Source organism: Leuciscus leuciscus (genome assembly GCF_965113295.1).
Source record: "Leuciscus leuciscus genome assembly, chromosome: 2".
NCBI classification, from domain to species: domain Eukaryota; kingdom Metazoa; phylum Chordata; class Actinopteri; order Cypriniformes; family Leuciscidae; genus Leuciscus; species Leuciscus leuciscus.
In genome coordinates, this window is record NC_138726.1 from 44,954,565 (window position 1) to 44,976,577 (window position 22,013).

At 38.7% G+C, this 22,013-nt stretch overlaps 2 protein-coding genes across 12 annotated transcripts in view; one reads left to right on the forward strand and one right to left on the reverse strand.

Annotated features, from left to right (window-relative positions):
• Nucleotides 1–244: 244 nt before the first annotated feature.
• On the forward strand, nucleotides 245–9,918 carry rcor2 (REST corepressor 2). Of its 2 annotated transcripts, none has more exons than XM_082158932.1 (13): nucleotides 245–357; nucleotides 3,340–3,462; nucleotides 3,769–3,825; nucleotides 4,155–4,235; nucleotides 5,062–5,114; nucleotides 5,207–5,368; nucleotides 5,700–5,824; nucleotides 5,921–5,987; nucleotides 6,586–6,825; nucleotides 7,125–7,202; nucleotides 7,425–7,482; nucleotides 8,236–8,453; nucleotides 8,592–9,918. In XM_082158932.1, exons 2-13 carry the CDS (start codon nucleotides 3,342–3,344, stop codon nucleotides 8,961–8,963), a joined length of 1,632 nt encoding a protein of 543 aa, XP_082015058.1. In that variant the 5' UTR covers nucleotides 245–357; nucleotides 3,340–3,341; the 3' UTR covers nucleotides 8,964–9,918. The 2 variants fall into 2 exon arrangements, with proteins under 2 accessions (XP_082015058.1, XP_082015057.1); XM_082158931.1 differs by lacking the exon at nucleotides 245–357 and adding an exon at nucleotides 1,003–1,669.
• Nucleotides 9,919–11,579: 1,661 nt separating this feature from the next.
• Nucleotides 11,580–22,013, reverse strand: part of mark2b (MAP/microtubule affinity-regulating kinase 2b) — a 46,967-nt gene continuing 36,533 nt past the window's right edge. For 3 of the 10 annotated variants that reach the window (XM_082158852.1, XM_082158861.1, XM_082158854.1), the window contains 4 exons: nucleotides 20,467–20,730; nucleotides 18,316–18,342; nucleotides 15,915–15,953; nucleotides 11,580–13,881 (listed from right to left, as the gene is read on the reverse strand). In XM_082158852.1, coding sequence (XP_082014978.1) covers nucleotides 13,446–13,881; nucleotides 15,915–15,953; nucleotides 18,316–18,342; nucleotides 20,467–20,730 — 766 coding nt within the window. In that variant the 3' untranslated portion in view covers nucleotides 11,580–13,445. The remainder of the gene's footprint in view (nucleotides 13,882–15,914; nucleotides 15,954–18,315; nucleotides 18,343–20,466; nucleotides 20,731–22,013) is intronic. The other 7 variants (XM_082158855.1, XM_082158853.1, XM_082158856.1 and 4 more) reach the window with 5 other exon arrangements.

Sequence of the window (22,013 nt, forward strand, 5' to 3'; positions counted from 1 at the left end):
TAAAAGGCCATACTATAATGTAGCACGAGAACAATGGGTTGTGGCTTCCATGTTATTGCAGAGAGTTCTTGTAAAAAAATAGGGCAAGAGAAGCAAAACTACACCTTCGGGCCTGTGGTTGCGAGCAGAGAACAGCACTGAAAACCTCTTTCTCTGAGTAGTGTGCATGTGCGCGCGCGCACGCCCGCGTGGGGGGTGGTGGGGGGAGTGCAAGAAGAGGAGGAATAGAGAGAGGGGGAGGGGAGGAAAGAGGAACTCAGAGGTGATGAGGATGGAGGAAGTCTAACAGAGAGGAAGAGGAGAGAGAGAGAGATAGAGAGACAAGAAAGGAGAGATCATCATAAAGGGACAACTAAGGTGAGTTAGAGAAAATGGAGATGGTTCTTTTGCACAGTACTGGCAGGCATGAAGGAGGGGAGGGAGGAGATGGTTGGAGAGAGAAACACATAGACAGAGAGGGAATGGCTGGGAGGGGTCTTGTGCCACAAGTGCTGGTATGTCTGTCTCTGTTCTTGTCTGCAAAAACCACAGAGAAAGAGTATCAATGTATACGGGTGTACAAGGAAGGATCTGTCCATCACTTGGGGCCTGCTGGCAGATAGTGTTCAAGACCAGTCTGAATCCAGTCTTTAATCTTTATTCTGTCAGTATTAGAGTTGTGTCTAGATATCAAGTTTATTCTCACCTGTAATACCTTCAGGTTATGTTTAATTATTGTAGACCAGGGTCCATGGTTTACAGTGTAAATTATATTGATTTCTTTAGGACTCAGTCACCATTTATCAACTGGATGTTGTAAAAGAACTATATATGAAGCCTAATACACGATATCCATAATAAAATGCTCATTATTAAGGTAAATAGGCAAGTTCTAGCCTTTTTTCCCCTTTCCTGCATACATTAGTGAAGGGTCTAGGCAGCCTCAGCACTGCATTGCACAGCTGACGGATCCCTCCGCACACACAGCAGGAAGTAGTTCCGTATGAATTAATATGGGAGCACCGCAGGTAAAGCACAAAGTAATGATCGGTATTAAGCTCGTTTCATGAAGAGAGTTGTCAGATATGTTCTAAATATGTTTAAATATAAACATAGGCGTAATTAACGTCTGAAAAACGGCTTTTTACGATGCGAGGGTTTCATGAAACATTTTATTTTTAATATTGCGCATTTGTGAACTGCGAGGGTCAGGTCAACTCACGAAACGAGCCTTTACATTGTCCGAAGCACTTGTTATGCATTTGATGCCGGTTAAAGGGACTATGTAATTGACATGGAAGTTAGTTGGGGAGAGGCGAACAGAGCGGAAGGTTTTCTCGGTTGTGAGGAGTTCGGTCTCCCCGGCACATACACACGGATAGGATCCGTATGCGACCGATGCAATGAACTGGAGAGAATGAGAAACGTGCGAAAATCCACTGAAGCTTTAATGTAGTTGAATATTACCAAACGTACGTAGTGCTGATGTTTTACAGCACTTATTTATTGCTTAATAAGTTTGAATAGGAGAGAAAGAAAGAAAGCCAGGTAGTGAACTGCTATTCGGACTGGCAACTAACGTTATAAGGCAAATGTTCAGCGACAGCTAGCCATCAACTGGAATAGGGACATAAGCGTGGCTCTACACAAAAGGACCCAGGCTTGAGTAAGCGACTGTGCGAAAAGTGAGGTGAGGGGAAAGATGCTTTTTTTCCTTTTCTGTACTTTTTAAGTCTGAATGATGCATTATCATTACCCGAGCAAGATCCGTGCGCGTTTACTCAGAGAAATGTTTAAATGAACAAGGAACGGATGATTGGATGGTGGTCGGAGTGATGCGACCTCTCGGAGTTTAAGGGGGCAATCGATAACTGTTTTCAGCTGAAACACTATTAAGAGTTGATTGGACACTTTGTTATGCGAGGGACAGTTCAGTGCCACAAAACTGAGTGTTTTGGACTCATCCGAAGAGCACGTTTAAATTCACACTGAGTGAGCCGGACGGCAACTTCAATCAATAGAGACACTGGTCGTGACGTCACACTCTATTCAACGCTTAATTTTATGACACATAACGATTTTTTTACTTAACAAGTGCGAACAAATATTTAATCCTATTTAGGGTTTTGATGACGCGTAATCAAAATAATGTATTATGCCCAATTATGTAATTGATTTCGCCAGTACTTCATATCTCAAATTCATCTTTTGTGTCCACTTATCTAGACATTTTACTTTTCTTCTTTTCTTTTTTTTTGGATTTTGTTTTGGATGCTCAATCACAATTCAAACAGCCTCTTGAGTTATAATATGAAAATAGCGAGAGTTTGTGGTTGGCTATCACAATGGCAGTAGCTTAAGAAAATAATTATTTGGTCATTGTTTACGATTAAAGGATGGTAACTGTTGTTCTGGAACTGTTCATAGGCTACGTTACATTTTTGTAAAATTATAAATGTCTGCTCTAGGCTACTGTTCACTCCCAGTTAGTTTTCTGGAAGCATTCGCGAAACAAAGACTTTCTTGTCCACTGAGTCAAGGTCTCATTTATTGGCGTTGAAATAAATGAAAGTTATCTCAATTCGGTACAAATTTAGAAACATTTCACTAAAGTGTAACTTATATCCCGCGCTTTGTGGTTTGATACATCAGCCAGGCGAAATTAACTCTATCACCTGCCGCTCAAAACACCGCCAAGAGCATTTAAACCTCCACAACATCTTTCTATCTCTTGAGCAAGACTTTCATTTCCGTAGTCAGATATATTTTAGTTGTTTATACTAATTTGAGAATAATTTGATTTTATCACCACATTTCATAACAGACTGCGGCTGTTCACAGAAAGAAAATACGTTTGTATAATCATGTGACCGTTGGAAAAATGTTACTTGAGGAAGTCAATAAAGAAACCAAAGGAACCTCATGTGGTGATTCAACTGACAAGCTATCTTACCTCCTTGTGCTGGTTGTCTGTTTTGTTGTAATATTGCTGTTAGACTTCTTTTTTTTTTCTTTTTTTTTTTACAGCAATATGTCTTATGAATAAAAACAGGTCCAATTCTCTCCCAGAAGCATAACTTGTTATATTAGTCAATTAGAATTAGTTAGTATCAAAGATGCTGCTAGATTAAAGGCATAATTTATATACAGTATTTACAATTATCATTAATCATTTACTAAAAACTGTTCAAGTTTGGAAAGACATGAGGTGAGTAAATGAGGACAGAATTTTCATTTTTTTTGGTGAACTATCCCTTTAAGACTTTGAAAACAAAGGCCCCAATGCTGATTTTTTTGAACTGTCTCTCTCTCTCTCTCTCTCTCTCTCTCTCTCTCTCTCTCTCTCTCTCTCTCTCTCAGCCATGCCATCAGTGATGGAGCGATCAGGGTCTGGTGTGCTGTCCCGAAGCAGGGCCAAAACAGTCACGAACGGGAACAGCCAGCACTCTGAGGAAGAGAGCAGCGATGAGGAACACACACATGGTGTGTCTGACACATTCACACACAAACCCAGCAACACCAAGCTACCATCTGCACCTTTATTCCCTTACATGTTAGCGTAGTTTCAATCCTAAATTGTTTAAGTGTAAAATGTTTCAATATATCAGTGTCTGTATGTGTATTCGGTCAAGCATCCCTATTCTCTTTTCCTCCTCTCCCTCCACCCACTTTTCTCCCTCTGCCGTCTGTGAGGATGCACTGCCTGTTTTTAACTATGCCTGCCTGACTGTGCCTGTGTTTTTTTTCTTCTCCCTGACCGTCCTTTTTGCTCTTGCTCTTTTGAAACAGACAGTATGATCCGCGTTGGTGGGGACTACCAGGCACAGATCCCAGAGTTTAAACCAGGTAAAGAGGAAGATGGGAGTTAATCTCAGAAGAGATGAATATATCTCTGAACTGCATTTTTCACAGTCTGCATGAGCATGATAAGATAAAGGGCTGTGTGTAGGTGTTTCTGTGTGCACTCAAGTTATGGGGAGTAGGAGAGAACACAGCTATAGTCTTTGAGTATATATATATATAATATAGAAATACAAAAAAACAACAACAAAAAAACAGCAGAGAGGCATAGAGAAGTGAAAAACCAAGGTTGTGTGAGGAGGAAACAATTGCAGAGGTATTTGAGAGAGGCTGCTGTGCCGTGTGACAGACATGTTTGTTCTTTGTGTTGACAGACTGTGCATCCCGGTACAGTGAGAATGAACAGAGGAGCATGCTGGTCTGGTCACCAAACAGCCAAGTGTCCGATGCCATGTGTAAGGAACAATTATTCACACATAAAAAGGTCTAAAAATGGCTGAGAGTTTGACTCATTGATGAGATGTGCTTTAGAAAAGGAAAGAAACTTTTCTTATTCTAAAAAAGAAGCCAGTATACTGTGCAGTTGTATGTAGATGCAATGTGCATTTTTTCACAAGATTGAAACTACCTTTAAATTGTGAATCACAATAATCCATTTAAAATGTTGAAATGAATCATGATTCATTAAGATAATGTCCAGTATTTAAATGCTTTTCTTTATTTGCGTATAATGTGTAACCAAAAGTTGTCAAATTATGTTGTGTTGTGATATTTGGGTTTGGTCAAAGTAACTGTTCAGTCTCTGGTTATGTAGTCTACACACTGTTTTCATTCTGCTCTTCATTGTTTAAAAAAAAAAATGTTTCTTTCGAGGTCTAGAGTCGTTTGTATTTCTTTTTTTCTTGCCTAAGATATATTCAATATTTAAAGAATCCTATAAATGTATTTAAAAAAAAACACTGAATCAAATTGTTAATTGGATCGGATCTTTTATCAAATCCAATTGATTTGTTTTGAACTTTGAATCAAATTGAAACCCAGTGAATCATTATTTTGAATCGATTCACTGTCAACCCAAAGATTCACAGCCCTTTTATTTGTTTATTCATATTCTTTGTTTTCTATTATGCTATTGTGATGCCTTTCAATGTATTCATATTGTAGGTGCCATCATTGTGTGTATTGATAAGTCGTTAGCAATTCCCATTCCTTGGTACACTGTCACCAAATCTGCCATTTTGGATTGTAAAGAAACTTTATTTTCCATTCTCTCACTCTCAGTGGATGAATATATTCTGATGGCCAAAGAGAAGCACGGATACAACATGGAACAGGTACCATTCCACTTAAATGTTAGGCACGATGGGGAATTCCTCTAGATGGACGCACGGATGACTGTTACAGTGCTTCTGTCTTATATCAACAGGCTCTTGGCATGCTTCTGTGGCACAAGCATGATGTGGAGAAGTCACTGGCTGACCTGGCTAACTTCACTCCCTTTCCTGATGAGTGGACAGTGGAAGACAAAGTTCTGTTTGAACAGGCTTTCAGCTTTCATGGCAAGAGCTTCCATCGCATCCAACAGATGGTGAGCGGGAGGGATGGAGGCAAGATGGGTTATATAAGAGTCATCTGCTGCTCTCACATCTGCCTGCAACTACAGAAGAGCAGGCATCTTGAGATACGGCCCAATGTAGAATCACACATCCATGTAAAGAGTCATAGAGAGGTCTCACTTTAACACTATGAGCTGTTGTCTTGTATTGAGACCGACCTGTTGTAATGTCATCTGTTGAAATGTTTTAAGAAAGTTCCAAAGAACATCTGACATTGAGTTCACATGCTCAATGTTACAAATTTGATTCAGGACATAGAATCTTGTTATTTTTCAGAGTATTAATCAGCTTGTTTTTGTCCAGCTTCCAGACAAGCTGATCTCAAGCCTGGTTAAGTATTATTACTCCTGGAAGAAAACTAGAACCCGAACGAGTGTCATGGACCGCCAAGCACGCAAGCTCCTCAGCAAGAGAGAAAAGGAAGAGAGGTAAAAGAGAAATATGGAGAGAAATGACAATGAATCATAACGATTGTGGCTCTCAGACATGCACGGTTACAAAGTGTGTATTTTTGTTCCTGCCAGTAATGATGAGGTAGAGGAAGGAGAACCAGGCAGTGACAGTGATTTTGATATCAACGCCAAGAAAGAGGTGAGCCTATGGTGTAACAGATAACTAGACTCAATGGCATAAAACGGAAGTTGCGATTGTCTTCGAACAAGAAAAATTGCGGGACTTGATTTTGTCTATTGAGAATTGATTATTGATTGGATGGTTGTGGTTAGCTATTGCTGTGATGTCATGTGAGTGACAGGTTGTCCTGCCCTCGCGCTGGTAAAAACATCATCAGAAAAGAGATGATGATGCAAGAGGGAGGGGAAGTTATTCTAATTAAAGATTGCAAGGGCACAGTAATTATTTTTTAAATAATGATGTGCGCAGATAAATAATTTATAATAAATACTGCAATATTTCATAAAAAAAATTTGATTTGTCAACACATTTATCTAATTCTTTCATAATTATACATACAGCTTTTAATTCTATATTAATTTAGTGACTAAATGGAATATTAGTACTTATAAAAATCAGTGGTCAGGGACTAGTGAAGGCAAAAAGTTGTTTCAAAATTATTGAAATAAAATGACCAGTGATACACAGGACCTAAGATACACATTTTCCTTCAGACATTCATAAGATCCTAAAATCCTAATTTAAGAAAAGAATGCTTGTGTTTGCTGCTTTTCAGGCTGCAAAGCAGAACTCTGGAAATGGAGGAGGGAGTGATAAAGTTTCAAGCAAGTCTGTTCCGACTCGGAAAGAGAACCAGGGTGCGCAGTACCGACACCACCCTCTCCGTGCTCGCCGCAGGCCTCCTAAAGGCATGTACCTGGAACAGGAGGACATCGTCACCCTCTCTGCGTCCACTGATTCAGGAACTGTTTCTATCAGACACCTGGACACACAACTAGTGTCACTTAAGAGACAGGTAATGTGCATGGAAACACACTTTCAGTATCAAATCACAATGTTTTGGTAGTGTTTGTAAGATTTTTAAAGAAATTAATACTTTTAACCAGCAAGGATGTGTTTAATTGATCAAAAGTGACATTTCTATTTCAAATAAATGCTATTCTTTTGAAAATGTTATTCATCAAAAAATCCTGAAAAAATGTGTTATGGTTACTAAAAAAAAATTAAGCGGCAAAACATTGATGATAATAAGAAATGTTCAATCAAGAAATGCGATCACTTCTCAGAACATTTTTGGCTCTGTTTTGTTTTTAGGTCCAAAGTATCAAGCAAACCAACAGCGTTCTCAAGCACAACTTGGGTGATGAGATTGAAGGCATGAGACCTTCAGAGGTAAGTTTTCATCTGCATTGCTCGGATACACAAACCACACACATTTGTCATTCACACTACATTGAAAAATTGGAACTGCAGTATATTGTGTGGTTAAAGCAAGGCACAATATTAAATGCCATTTAATGTATTTTGAGAGTGTGAATGTAGATTCTGATCAAAATGCCATAGTTATGCTACATTATACTCTCAATTTTTCTCCATGCTCTGCATTTCCTTCAGCCCTCTCAAAAAATCAACACTCGCTGGACGACGGAGGAGCAGCTCCTGGCTGTTCAAGGTGAGCTGGAATATCATTATCTAATTCCTGAAATCCATAAATTTAAGAACAGATCTCAAAATGAATATCCATATTTCATATTGTACATTATAATGATGTGATGCCTAAATTCACATGTAGCATTTAAAGTTTTTTAGTTTGATTTTAGTTTGAAGTGTTATTTATTTAGACAAAATTGTGTAGAATTTTAATGTATCTTTATTGGTTATCAGCCAGAGCTTTAATTTAATGCATCCATAGGTAAAAAATAAATAAAAGAATGCTTCTGTAATTCCTGGTTTGAGAGCAGAGAATATCCTCCCAAAAAACTCACTTGTTTACTTGCATACATATTGAAAACATCATAAAGTAGCTAACCTAATACTTAACTTGCTAAAATGTATGGTACAACTAATACCTGTCCTAAAAGTATGGTAAACATTACTAGTATGTTCATATTACAAATTAGGGAGTTCCTATTCACCTCAGAGTAACCCTTCCACTTTGTAATCTTTCATGACACTTTGCAGTAATTAAATCTCTTTTCTTGTTTTTGTTATGTAATATTGAAGTATTTATTGTCAATTATTTATCTGGGGGCGCAATTTGTGGTTTGTGCCAACTTTAAGAAGTATTCAATGACATTTTAAAGCAAGATGTCAGAGGATTTGCAAGTAGGAGATACTACAGATTGAATGCATAATATTGTTTTATTTTAAGCATTGCTGTGAACAGATTTATCATGTAGCTATTTTCCCTCCACATGCTCTCCAGCTATTAGGCGATACGGTAAAGACTTTGCAGCCATAGCGGACGTGATTGGCAACAAGACGTCAGTGCAGGTCAGCTCGTTCTTCATCAGCTACCGGAGACGCTTCAATCTTGAGGAGGTGCTACGTGAATGGCAGGCAGAACAGGAAGTGGTGCAAGGGAGCAGCGGGAGGACTGTGAACACGGAGCTAAATGGGTCGGCAGGAGCGGAAGATGATGAGGTAAGAGAGATTTTGAGTTGTGTAATAGGTGGAATAGGACTTGTTTCAGCAGGCAGGGCTTTTATCTTGGAGATAAAGAACAGTTAACAACAACCGTGGAATTCATTTTCTCTTTTCTATCTTTCTTCGTTATTATAGGTGAAGATGGACGGCATCTCTCCGCCTCACTCTGACAGTCTGTTGCCCTCTTCAGATGCTAATGTTGGTGGGAATCCCAACTCTGCCCAGTCCTCCCCACCCCTCACTCAACCTCCACCCTTATTGCGCCCTGCACCCCCCTCAGCGCCCCCTAGCCTGCTGCGCCAGCCTCCCCCGCTACAGACGCGACCTCTACAAAACCGGACGCCCCACAATCACCCTCCCCCTCCCCCTCCGCTCATCAGACCTGCTGTGGCATCCTCGCTCCACCAGGGGGCACTGAGGAACTCTCTAAGTTCCTCCTCTGCCTCTGCTGGACAGCTGCCGCCCTCACTGGTGGGGCTGAAGGTGGAATCCCCCCAGTCACACTGATCACCATGGAACATTTGCCTTTTTATAATGGTTTTTAGGAGACCTAATTTGGTCTCAAATCAGTGTAAAAGGGCAATGTAGTTATGCCTCTCAAGAGAAATATGAAAAGAAAAAAAAACCCAGAGGTGAACTGGAAGCAAAGCTGGACATGTACCAAAACACATTTAGCAATTCAGGAAGGATGAAACACACAGTGTGATCTGCTTCTTCACTTCAGGACCGAGAAGAACCCTCCATATAAATGCATATAAACTTCCAGTCTTGCCAAAAAAACAAACCCCACGAACACATCTGTCCTCAGGTCCTACAGCTATACCTCGTGAACAGTTTCAAGCACAACTGCTTCCACTCTAACTACAGCTATTGAAACACCATCTGTCATAAAAAGCTCAGCGGAAGCTGGAAGTTTAACCAAAATTGTGGGGTAAAACCTTATACACTGGAATTAAAAACTGCCACGACAACAGACTCAGTTGTTCCTTCCACCATCTCTATGGCAACAGCTGCACATCACCTAGTGAGCATGACTACAGGCACTGCAGAGTGTTGTGAGGTACACCTGGTGTCAGGAAACTCACTCTGCCATTGAAGAGCCATGCTGATAGAATCGTCCTGGGTGAAGCGGTTTTTGTCGTTTGTATAATTAGGTCCTTGAGATATTGTTAGGTAGTGAATTTATGTAGTAATAGTAAATATTGACTAAGCACTAAGTGATGCAAAATACTTGATTTTTTTTCTTGCAACTCTGAAATACACTGATTTCATCTCGCTCTTAAAGGCACAAACACAGAAGCATCAAAACACTAAAGATGATTCCCGAGGAAGCTCGTGCGAGAGTACTCGTTTCTTCCAAAATGTTGTATGTATGTGAGAACTGTTTACATATTAACTGGATTTGCTTGTGACTATTTTTGTTTTAGATTTTTTTCTTTTTCAGAATAAAGTGAAAATGACAGATGAGTCTGTTGGTACTCTATGTGAACTACAGCTATTTTATACAAGACCCTTAAATACACATGCACCAATAGGTGATGATACACATTATGCTTAATCAGGTCTCAAATAGGTGGGAATATGACACATTTTTTGTAATTTTTCACAGAAGCATGAGGCAACATGCTTTCTGCAGGCGGTCAGAACAGGTTTACAAATGGGTCTGGGGGCCACAAGGAGGTCCCACTAGATTAGTTTTTCAGCTGTCAAAAGTTAGCATGCAAACTTAAGATAAGCAAATTTTTTAACGCATGAACACAATTAATATGGTTTCATTTTGTTTTCTAAAGATATAAATCATAAGATGGATTGTGATTATTTAATGTTGTTGACAGCCACAGTTCAACATATCAATAACTATCATTTTAACTAGTAAAAATTTAATTGTTGATATCAAGAATTAGTAACCTGGAAATTAATAAAAGTTAAAGCAGCTTGCCATACTACTCTCCATTCACGTTAGAGAGGCTACATAAAAGCAGTTGTCTGTTAATCAAGATTTTCTAGTGTTATATGTTAAGATAAATGTTACATGATGTAGGCTATATTTTTATATAATGTTCAATATGGTTACAACCAGGTGATATTCAATGCCAGCGCGATAACAAAAACTGATATCAGTTAGGCTATTATAGTTCATACAGAAGCGAATCCTATATTTAAGATGCGGTGTGAACGGGACAGTTGGAGTCTCTCACATCTGTAAATACGGTTGTCAATCCCCAAAACATGTGGGTCATTCCACCGAATGCGTGCCATTTTTGTCCCCAGGACATTATGTATAAAAATGCTTTAAAAATAACAAAAAAATGCATTTTATTATTAAGTAAAATACACATATTGAATAGTGAAATATGTGCGTTATTAGATTCAGTGCTAAAAAAAGGGGAAGTGTTACAAACAAATGGCATCAATTCAGAGGAATGGCTTATGTAGGCCTAGGCCTACTCTTTTACAAATCTGTATTCATAAAAAAAAAGAATTTTTTTTTTTTTACCAGACTCTTTGCTGTTTTTTAGTGTTCATTTTTGACAAATTGTGTTGGATACAACATTTGACCCCTAACACCATTGTAGGCAAAAAAATTGTATAGCCTTTCCAAAACACATCTATGTGTGGAAACTTTGCAAGCACATTCATGCAATATGAAAAAGTCAAAACATTTAAAAAGTAAGTAGTTTTACCAGTGTTTAAAGAAGTTTAAATTTGACCCACGAAACGTTCAGTACCTTCTTTTGTGGTTTAGGTTTAAAATATCAATAATATTTTAGTTTCTTATGGCTTTAGTACAGTGACTATATAAAAGCCAACAGTAAAAGCTTAATATGTTTCTTATAAAGTAATTGTTCCTTATATGAAAAAATACAGCTGCCTTTAGTTCTAGAAGTGGTCTCTCAAAAGGGGATCCTCAAAAATTTGGGAAACCCCTGGTTTAGGACAAAACCCCCTCAGATTTAAAGTAGATTTATCATGGGGCGACCGGTTAGGACACATGTAATTAATACACAGTAACACAAGCTAATATTTGAAGTGGCAATGCAAAACTTACCTTCAGAGATGCCACAAATATATATATATATATTAAATGTTAGAACATAATGCATCAGTTTTAATACAGACAGCTTGATTTTAATAGTTTTATTACTATCATTGATCATAATCATCTTTGCACAAAAAAAAACAAAAAAACATTTTGGTGTATTTCTATGTGAACCCTCCTATCCCGACAGCTGAGTCTGAACACAAATAATAAAATTACAGCAACGAAAAACTTGTGAATAAAAATATCAACCCTGAAGAAAAATAAACAATACTTAAGATAATTGGATCCCCAGCACCTTGAACAAATGATCAGTTGTGAGAACAGCAAAGTACATGACAAAAAAAAAAAGAAAGATAATCATTATTTTCTATGAAGATATAAAACACACATGTGCACAGTTGTCCCCTGAACTGGTGACAAGACTTTACAAGGAGATCTGATCCCAACCCCCCCTCCTCTTTACACAACAAGAGGTGACGGTGCACCCCATGTCAACTAGAGGATGCATGCAAGCATGTACAGCTCAGCAGAAATGGATGGAAACACACTGTGGCTTTCTAGCTTGTTGTCAGTGTACTCTTTTGCTCTCTTTTTAACGCAGACACATCTGCAGGTTGGTTCCTGTCTGCTCTAATTACTGATCAGCTTGTGCAATAATGACATCTGAATAATGATAATGCCAGCAAAATATTGGAATTAACAGAACACCAATATTTGACTCTCCATGGCAGGTACTTGTGGTCTCAAGGCTACGTATTAATAGTCTCTGCATTGAATATTAAACAATGCAAGCCTTTTGGTTATTCAGATATGACACTCCCATCATCATCGTCATCTCTCTCTCTCTCTCACACACACACACACTCAATCACAACACGCTTTCATAAAGAGTGTACCATCAAATGAGTAACGCCAAAAAGCCACCTGCAGACGAGACGGAAGTGGAAAGTTCTTGAATTAAACCATGAAAGGTTGTGGATGAAGAGAAGAGCAGCTCGACATCAGTTCCTTAGTCACGAAAATGGCATGGGAATGATTAGTTGCGTGGATTTTGTCCTTTAATGTCTTTTCCAGTGACTTTTTTTTTTTTTTTTTACGCATGAGGAGAGTATTTGCTGCCCCATAATCCTTAGCGACAAAGTGGGGCAAAGAGTGTGAAAGGTTCAGTGGGAGTCATGTGGTGCTTTTTTCAGACATTCTTTATACAAAGGCATAGTACGATCAAGAACACGAGACCACAAATAAAAGAAAAATAATTTGTTTTTCCTAGGAATAATATTAAAACATAATCATTGGTAAATACAACAATGAAACACATATAATTTCTTTAAGAAAATAAAAAGGCAACAGAAATTCACCCATTCCAGTGCAGCAAATCTAAACCCAGCCGATTAAGAAATAAAATCACCTTAACCAGAATTTAGTCCTCTCAGTATTGACCAAGTGTGCTGGCCCTTACTGAACAACGGTGGGCATAACCCTGTTGATAGATAAAGAGGAAGAAATGAACACAGAGAGAGTGTGTGTTTCTCTCTGAAGGGGGCACAAACATAATTGTCCACCTCCACCCTGTGATTCTGAAGTCAATGGCCACCCCTCTTTCAAGTTTGCCGTTTTATGCTCTGTCTGTTTCAATAGGCAATAGGTGCATTTGTGTGCGAGAGACTGAAATGAATTGCAGAAACAAACCGTTTTGAGACCCGTCGCCTTTCTGAATCGAACATTTTCAGAACAAAAGAACCTGCAGAGTTAACCCTTCTAAAACTCCTCATTCTATGCAGGATTGAAGGGCCAGTGTGCAATTTTTCCCCCCGTTTGTATGAATCTGATCTTATATCTATCTCTTATGTACCTACCCATACCAGCAGGTTGTGTTTGAGCGCTATATTCTCCATTCATCCCTGTTCAGAGACTCTTTAAAATGCTACTTTCGCATCTCTCTCCTCTCACAGTTTCAGCTCGTTGGCGATTTTGGAGGCGATGTTTTTGAAGGCAATGGACGTCCCGGATATCCTCTTGAAGCGTACGCCGTTGAGCGAGAGGCGGGGCAGCTTGCACACCTCCATCTCCCACTGCACAAAGTCGTCACGGGCGGGATTGCCGGCCATGCACAGCAGCATGTAGCACTCGCGTAGCTCGTACTCGCAGCTGTTGGCGTCGAGAATCTTCCGAATCTCCTTCATCATCTCTCCGGGCTCCATGGAGGACGTGGTCTTCATGCTCCAGGTGAAGCGGAGCGAGCGAGGCTTCGTCTGGTCTTTAAGCGAGGACACGGGCGCTGTCGGAGGAGTCCCGTCACCCGGGGAGGAGGAGGAGTCTTTGTTGTCGTCTTCTGGCCCTACGCTGGTCTTCTCCGACTTCTCTGCGCTGCTGAGCATAGATCTGGGGAGACAGGGATGGACAGAGAAGGATGGAGGTGGGGGAGGTTGAGAGAATAATATCAGTAGGGGGTGAATGAGGACAGAAAGAAAGGAAAAAGAACAAAGAGGATGTAGGAAGGTGTGTGGGAGAAAAGTGAGAAATTGTTGAGAGACAAAAAAGGAGGGTTGAAGGAATTTGAGGGTGTTGAAGAGAGAGAGAGGGAGAGAGAGAGAGAGAGGATGAGGCAGTGGACATGGTTGGAAAGAGACATACGGTAATAATCAACTGGAAACGTTGCAGAGGAAAGGAGAGCGCATGCATGGTTTCATGTGCAAATTGATGTGGCGCAAACACATGGAACAGAGAAAGCCTTCTGCGTCAAATGAACACCTTTCACTCGGAGGCATTCTCGTGTCTGCTGCGCTCAGGATGCGGAGTCGCACCTCACATGCCGAAAGCAGAAATTGAAAGTTTTATTGAATCTCGACTGAATATGACAGCTGACAGTTAGTGTGACTTTAAGCCTTTAAGAAGCTTTGAATCTCAGCTCTAAGAAGACTAAATATGATTCAGTTCATTCAAATGGCTAAATGATGCCCAGTGACAAAAGGAGAATTAGGTTCAACTGGGTAATTAGATACTATGAGTGTCACAATCAAGAACGCTTAATGCTGCTTTCAAGTCCTGCTGGGAAGCTACTAACAAATGAGGGAAATTATGTTGTTGGTAAAAATTATGCATTGGGCAATTTCATGTTTCAGGAAGCTTTTCACTACAGCAAAATTAATAATAAATAATGCACATAAGGTGTGTAATTAATGCTTTATCTACACTACAGTTCAAAAGTTTCTGAAAGAAATTAATACTTTTGTGCAGCAAGGATAAATTAAATTCACCAAAACTTGAGTAATGGCTTAAAGTCCCCCTGTGGGTGAAAATCAAGTTTTGAATGTTGTTTATATGTCTATGTGGTGTTTTTAATATGCGTTAAGACAAACCATGTGCACATTACAATGTTATGATGAACTATATGCCTTTCTCCACTGACGTTCTAAGTTGTTCAAAGTGGCTAATTAGCATTGGATCCGCGTATACTAAATGAAGCAAGTGTGTAGAGTTACATTCAAGCTATTTTAAGGCATGAATACATTTTTTTCACAGGAAAAAATATTTTAACGTGTCATTTTGGTGATCAAAGATGAGTTTTAAGGGATACAATTATTGACTACAGGGGGAGTTTAAAATGTATTAAAATAGAAAAGTTATTTTAAATTGTAATAATATTTCACACATTTTATTTTATTTTTTTACCACACCTAACCTTTGAATAGTAGTGTACTTTATGTGCTTCCACTGAAAAAGCCTCTTGCCTAATAAACTAGCAATAATATTTTCTGGCAAGCTTTATCACTTCATCAGCAGTAACTAAAATGCCTACAAACTAAATTGTAAAACTTAATTATGACCAATATAACTTTGATTCTATCAAAATTCTTAAACTGAATCACCCCCAACCCAAACAGTCAGAAAAAAAAAACACTGGTTATTAAGATATTGTGATGGCATCTATGCATGCTAAAATTATAAAATCATATGACTTGAAGGTCTGATTTGCAATATTTAAAATTAATACAATAAGAATACTACTTTTGGTTCCTGATCATGATGATGTTCAAAATATCTGAGACAATGTGCAAGTCCAAAGTGAGGTGCATCGCAAATGTGTTCACAGCATTAAAGATTTGATTATTATAAGCTGTGCATAGTCAGCAAAACATAAGCAGAAAACTTTCAACTGTGCATGTGTTTGCCAAATAGAAAACAGGCAGTAATCTGAAATTCATTCTTTGTGAACACAAATTATGAATCGACAAAAAATCAAAACATCCACTCACACAAACCCATCCACACTCTGCAATTAATCCACCAATTAAATCCCACTGGGTAACTACTAATATTTGTTAAAAACCATTTAAAAGCCCCTTTGCTGCCCAATTACACCTCTAAGGATCTACTGATTAGGTCTGATGAAGAAATCCTTGTTTTGTTCTCACCTGCTTCCCTCCTCTCGACCCTCTCCCTCATAGGGGCTCCTCGAAAAAAATTGCAAGATGTTTAGTCTTAGTCTGAGTTCTAGTTTAACTCATTCAGTACAGTGAGCAGGAAGGGGAAGGACGGTCTAGTGCCACATTAGTTTATGAAAACATTTACCCCTCCAGAACCGCCACATTCCACCAATTCACTTTCAGTTCTATTTATGCAGTGTAGAGCCTCTTGCCTAGATCTTGAGTGATATTGCTTTAATAAATTATCTATAACGCTTATCGATTTTACGATTATGGTGCGACAATAGTGCACACTCACACAGTTACTGTGCTGATCGACTGTATGCAACAATGGAGTCATGTATGTGTAATGCCAATGAACAGATGAATCAGACAGACTGCTTCAGTAACATGAAGTGGGGTGGAATGATGCAGGTCTTTCCAAGATGTTCTAAGGATTCTAGTCCCATCACCATGGTAACTACTCACATCCAACAGTCACCTGCCCCTATAGTCTGTCTGGCCGAGCACACAAGCATCCCGAACATGCCACCAGACACACAGACATACAAACAGGCCCTTAGCAAACTGACATCACTGTCGGAGCCTTTCTGCTAAGAGTCATATGAAAACACCACACAGAGGACAGAAACACACACAAACTCAGTCACGTGGACAGACAGGGAGGATAAAAAAACAGATAAACAGCTCAGGACTTTGAAGGCTCTGAAACAAGCCAGTCTGTAACTGAACAAGCAAAGCTGCATTTGACGGTTTAAAGCTCTGAAAGAAACATAAAACATTAAACTGGATGAATCCTGCAAAGAATAATTGGTTGTCACCAACACGCATGAATCACAAAATACAGGCTTCAGGTTTGACCACCAGAGGGCGCAAAGACACACTTCCTTCAAAAAGCTGCTCGCTTGCGCCCTCTGTTGGGCTCTAAAACGATATAAGAACCACACATAACTTAAGTTACGTAAACATGAACAAGTTACCAACATAATCATGTCAGAGGAAGAAAATGTCTTTCATTTGTTAATTCAGACTCCATGTATCTGTGCCAGTGGCCCAAGTGGTTAGTGACAGACAGATGGTGACATCCATTCACCAGGTGCCTGTGTGCGAGTGAGTCATCAGTCAAACAGATTTAGACAATATCGCATAAACAGAGAGAGAGAGAAGTTTGGCTTTAGGTGTTTGAGCAGGACAAAGCCTGACAGCTGGTCGGTCTCAGCTTCTGTAGCTGTTGTCATTGTTAATGAGAAAGTGAAAAAGAGAGAAACCCTCCTGAAGTTGTTCTGCACAAGATAACATCAGTCTCGGTCATCCTTTAAAAATACATGACATTAACACTTGTTATTACAATGACAGATTGTCTTACTAGAAATGACTTTCATATGATCAAAATGAATTATAATTGCTAATAGTATTTTGTTTCCCTTTTTTGCTCAAAGTTCAAGCAAAGTCTTCCTCTTTTTGGCACATAGAGGAAGTCATGGGGTAACAACCTGTGCCAAAACAATTACGACATACACTACAGTTCAAAAGTTTGGAGGCAGTAAGATTTTTAAATGTTTCTGAAAGAAGTCTCTTATTCTCATCAAGGATGCATTTATTTGATCAAAAGTACAGTAAACAGTAATATCGTGAAATATTCCAATGTAAAATAACTGTTTAATATATTTTAAAATGTCATTTATTCCTGTGATGGTAAAGCTGAATTTTCAGCATCATTACTCTAGTCATCAGTGTCACATGATCCTTCAGAAATGATTGCAGCTCAAGTAACAAATCTTATTATCAATGTTGAAAACAGTTGTGCTGTTTAATATTTTTTCATTTAATTTTTTTTTAAATAGAAATTTTGTAACATTATAAATACTGTCACTTTTGATCAATTTTATGCATTCTTGCTGAATAAAAGTATTTCTTTCGAAAGAAATACAAACCCCAAACTTTTGAATGGTAGCGCATGCAAATGACCATGCTTGCTACTTTTTCCATGACATCATATCCTATTAGCCATCTTAATTATGACCTCAGGTCCTGTTATCAAAGCCCTGTGTTATTTGAGCAGGCAGAGAAACTAGTCACACACAGAATCTGGGGCACACAGGTGAGATCACCAGGTAAACTGACAGGGAGGGGGAAATGAAAGGATGGAGATGGGGAGGAAAGGCGCTGAGTGTTACTGTGGTTGAAGTTGAAGGCGGTGGTGTTTTTAGGGCTGAAGTTGGTCGTTAGTGCTGGTCATGACATTGCACAAAAAATAAACAACCAGGAAAAAGGGCCAATCACAGAACACACTGAGGGATGTAGACAAGGAACAAGGAAAGAGAAATAAAAAGGTCAAAACAAGCCTTAAACAAGGGGGGGAGGGGAGGTTATGGTCATCATTGCCTACCTTCTGGGGAATCTGAATGACAGATTTCTACAAAACAAAAGTAAAAGAAAAAAAGGAAAGATATGTATATGTAAATTGAAGAGCAAAAAAAAAAAAAAAAAAGGTTGAGACAAAAAAAATGTCAAAGTTGTCAGGTTGCTTTGGACACAGCAACAACCAGGCTGTGGTTATTTGATGGGTTCTGTACAGAATGAGTAAATAACATTAGTAATCTGGGTCAAATGCATGCAATTAAACTATTAAGTCAATTATTAACACTCATAAAAGGGTTGGAATGCTTACACAAACTAAGTAGAGCTATGTAAATTGCCTAATCTAAAAGTATTGTTAAAGCCATCATGAAATAAACTATGCACAATTAATCAATGCAAATTATTCCAAAGGAAAAAAGTTTATCAGAACTTTATCACAAGCTCTGCCTCTGACATGACTAACCTTCATGTCACACCTAAGCCACACAAGTGGTGAAAATAATCTTAACCAATAGCCAGTAGTTATTGTTTCACCAATACTCATTGTACGTAATGCGGCCTTGCTGATAAATGTTTTTTTTGCCAATTGTTAAAGCAGTAATTAAATGCTATATAAACTACTGTTTCAAAAGATTGGGGTCTGTACAATTTAAAATAACCGTTTTCTATTTTAATATATTTTAAAATGTAAATGATTCCTGTGATGGCAAAGCTGAATTTTTAGCAAGTCATTACTCCAGTCTTCAGCGTCACATGATCCTTCACAAATCATCAACTCAATAAGCACTTATTATTATAACTATCAATGTTGAAAACTGCTGTGCTACTTAATATTTTTGTGGAAACTATGATACATTGAAGAACAGAATGTTTAAAAGAACAGCATTTATTCTTTAGTAACATTATAAATGTCACTTTTTAATCAATTTAATTAGTAGTCCTTCTTGCTGAATAAAAGTATTATTTTCTTTAAAAAAAATAAAAATCTTAATGACCCCAAACTTTTGAACGGTATTGTAATAAAGATCGCAGTAATTATATCAATTATGCCCACTTTTCACAATCCAAATGGATATTCTGTTTAATTGAGCAAAATGTCATATTACAGAAGTAAAATGGTTTGCCAATGCCATTTCATGTTGACCTTAAGAGAGGATGTTTACATTCATTTATTAAAGCGCATAAATCTTATTCATGCTGAAACATTCCCACACTGGCTTGAACATGTACACAAAAGGACACAAAAACAAAGACAGATGCACATGGACAAAATAGAAAACGTCATCTGTCATTTCACCCTTTTGAAATCTGAGACTGAATACAAATGAAAGACTACTGACCATGAAGGTGTTCTTTCGTTTCCTCAGTGTATCTGAGGGATTTCGAGCCTGGCAGTTTAAACATGACTGCCTAGATCCAACAGAACAGTTTTGTGATATGCTATTGAATGTAGCAATGTAACCCATAATGTAAGCCTGAAGTTTCTTTTGTAAACTGCTATTGCGGCACTAGTGAGTGGATGCCAAGGTGTCCCCTCCACAAGTATTTATAGAGCAGGGGAATGCAATACCTCAGCTGTTGCCAAGGATACTGTCACCACGGAGGTGCAGAAAAGGTAGATATGAGTTGGGAGTGTGTGCTGGAACTCGGAGATGGAGATGATGAAACTGATGAGAAATCTGCATGTATATAAATGAGCTGAGATTCGTGTTGGGATTATGGGGACTGACAGCACTTTGATTGCCTTATGAAGGCCTGACCTTGTGGGTGAAATTATGACAATACTCAATACCCTGTTGAACAATGTGCCGGTGCTTTGCAAGGACAAATCTACTTACAAAGCTGTTTGATCAAAGATGGACAACCAAGCAGCCAATTTCTACATGCTAACTGAATATAAAGACAGACACCTTTGAAAAAAACCCTCAGCAGGAGGTGTGAGAATGTGCTGATGTGTCAGTGTGGTCGTCTTTCACTTTGTCTCCAAGTCTCTTTCTGTTCTTCTGTTCATCACCACCTAATCCAAATTTAACTGCCGAAAATACCCAGGATTCATCACACACATCCTCACACCACCACGCATGGGCTTCTTCTCGTGCCATTAACACTTCACAAAATCAATGACTTTCATTCCTATGTCAATTTCATTGATTTATTAACATTCTTTTGTCTGTCTCACCTGCGCACAAACTTGGAGGTGAACTTGCTGAAGATCCCGGAAGCACCGGGTCGTCGTTGTTGGCTGTTGCCATGGGAGAGGGAAGGGGAAGCTGGGGCTCCGTGGTACGGAGAACCCTGTTGGTCCCGTGCGCCCCTCTGCTGGCCGAGGTGGAAGGTGTTGCGGGTGGGCACCCCTCTGGGGAAGTTGGTGCGGTCCGTCCCAGCTGCGCTGCTGATATTGTGGGCTGACGGGGAGGCGCCAGGTGCTCTCTGTGGGGGATCACTGTGACAAAGCAATTTTCCCCAAACAAAAGAAAATAAATAAAGATGAGGACATAGCAGAATTAGTATAAAAAAATTTTTTTTTAAACATTTAAAAAACTTATATTTATTTAAATTTTAAAATAAATTAGATTTGAATACATAAGTTATTTAAATGCATTTAAATATTTTTTATTTAAATAAAATAGAAGTGAAAGAAAATTATGATAAAAAAAATTATCAAAATTAAATAAAATAGGCATGGAATGTAGATTTTCACTATGTCTGCAGAAAGAATAGCCACTGATAATGGGTGTTTCAAACCTACATATTCAAAGGAGATTCAAAATGTGAATACTTGATTTATGCATTTATGAAATCTCCATAAAATCATGATGAACTTCCAAAAATATCAATTTGAATTATGGTAGAACAATAGATTATGTATCAGGAGCTCTGTTCTGGATCTTGCAGTGCTCTAGTAACTTACATTATGTAATCTCAAAATAATTAAATATGTCGACTGCAGAGAGAGAACACACACATCACCCAATGCATAGACCTTTAATCGGCTTAATCTAACACACACACAACACAGAAACACACAGATCAGGGATATTGTGAAACTCGCTCACTGCAATTTGTGTGTGTGAGTGTGAGAGTAAGAGTGTGTGTCTATCCAAGAGAGTGCAGTGAAACAGAACACCTCCCCCATCGCTGTCCTTTCTGCACATTGTCTGTGAAAATCTCACCCAACCATATCAGGTCCATGCCAACATCTGTTTAAGTGCCAACCAGTGTAGTAGAACCTAGTCAGAACCAGTCGCCAACTGGCACAAGCACAGCCAGAGAGGTCACATGACTCTGGGTAACTGAACCTGCCAAAGCTAGATTATAATACACTGTCCATTCACTTCAGCCAGGAAGTGAAGTGTGCTGGACCCTTCTCAGAAGCATAGCTGTGTTTGGAATAATGAACTACGATCTGCTCTGTATACGGACACCAGATTATCATCCAGATCATCCAGACATTTTTGTTGCTCCTGATTTCACAAGGTTACACACACTGGTCCACTTCTAGAAAATGAAAACTTTTTAAGATTTCAATTTTAGAAGTCAATATGAAATGGTTCATGCCCATTTACTTTCACATTTCTGGTCTTACTGTGCATGTTACTCCAAATAAATATATTTGTGTATACACTTTCTGCAATCAAATAAATTCTTGATTGATTCAAATTAAATTAAATTAAATTAAAAGGCAGAATTTTTAGGATCTAAACAATTCCTGATCAGTGCAAAACA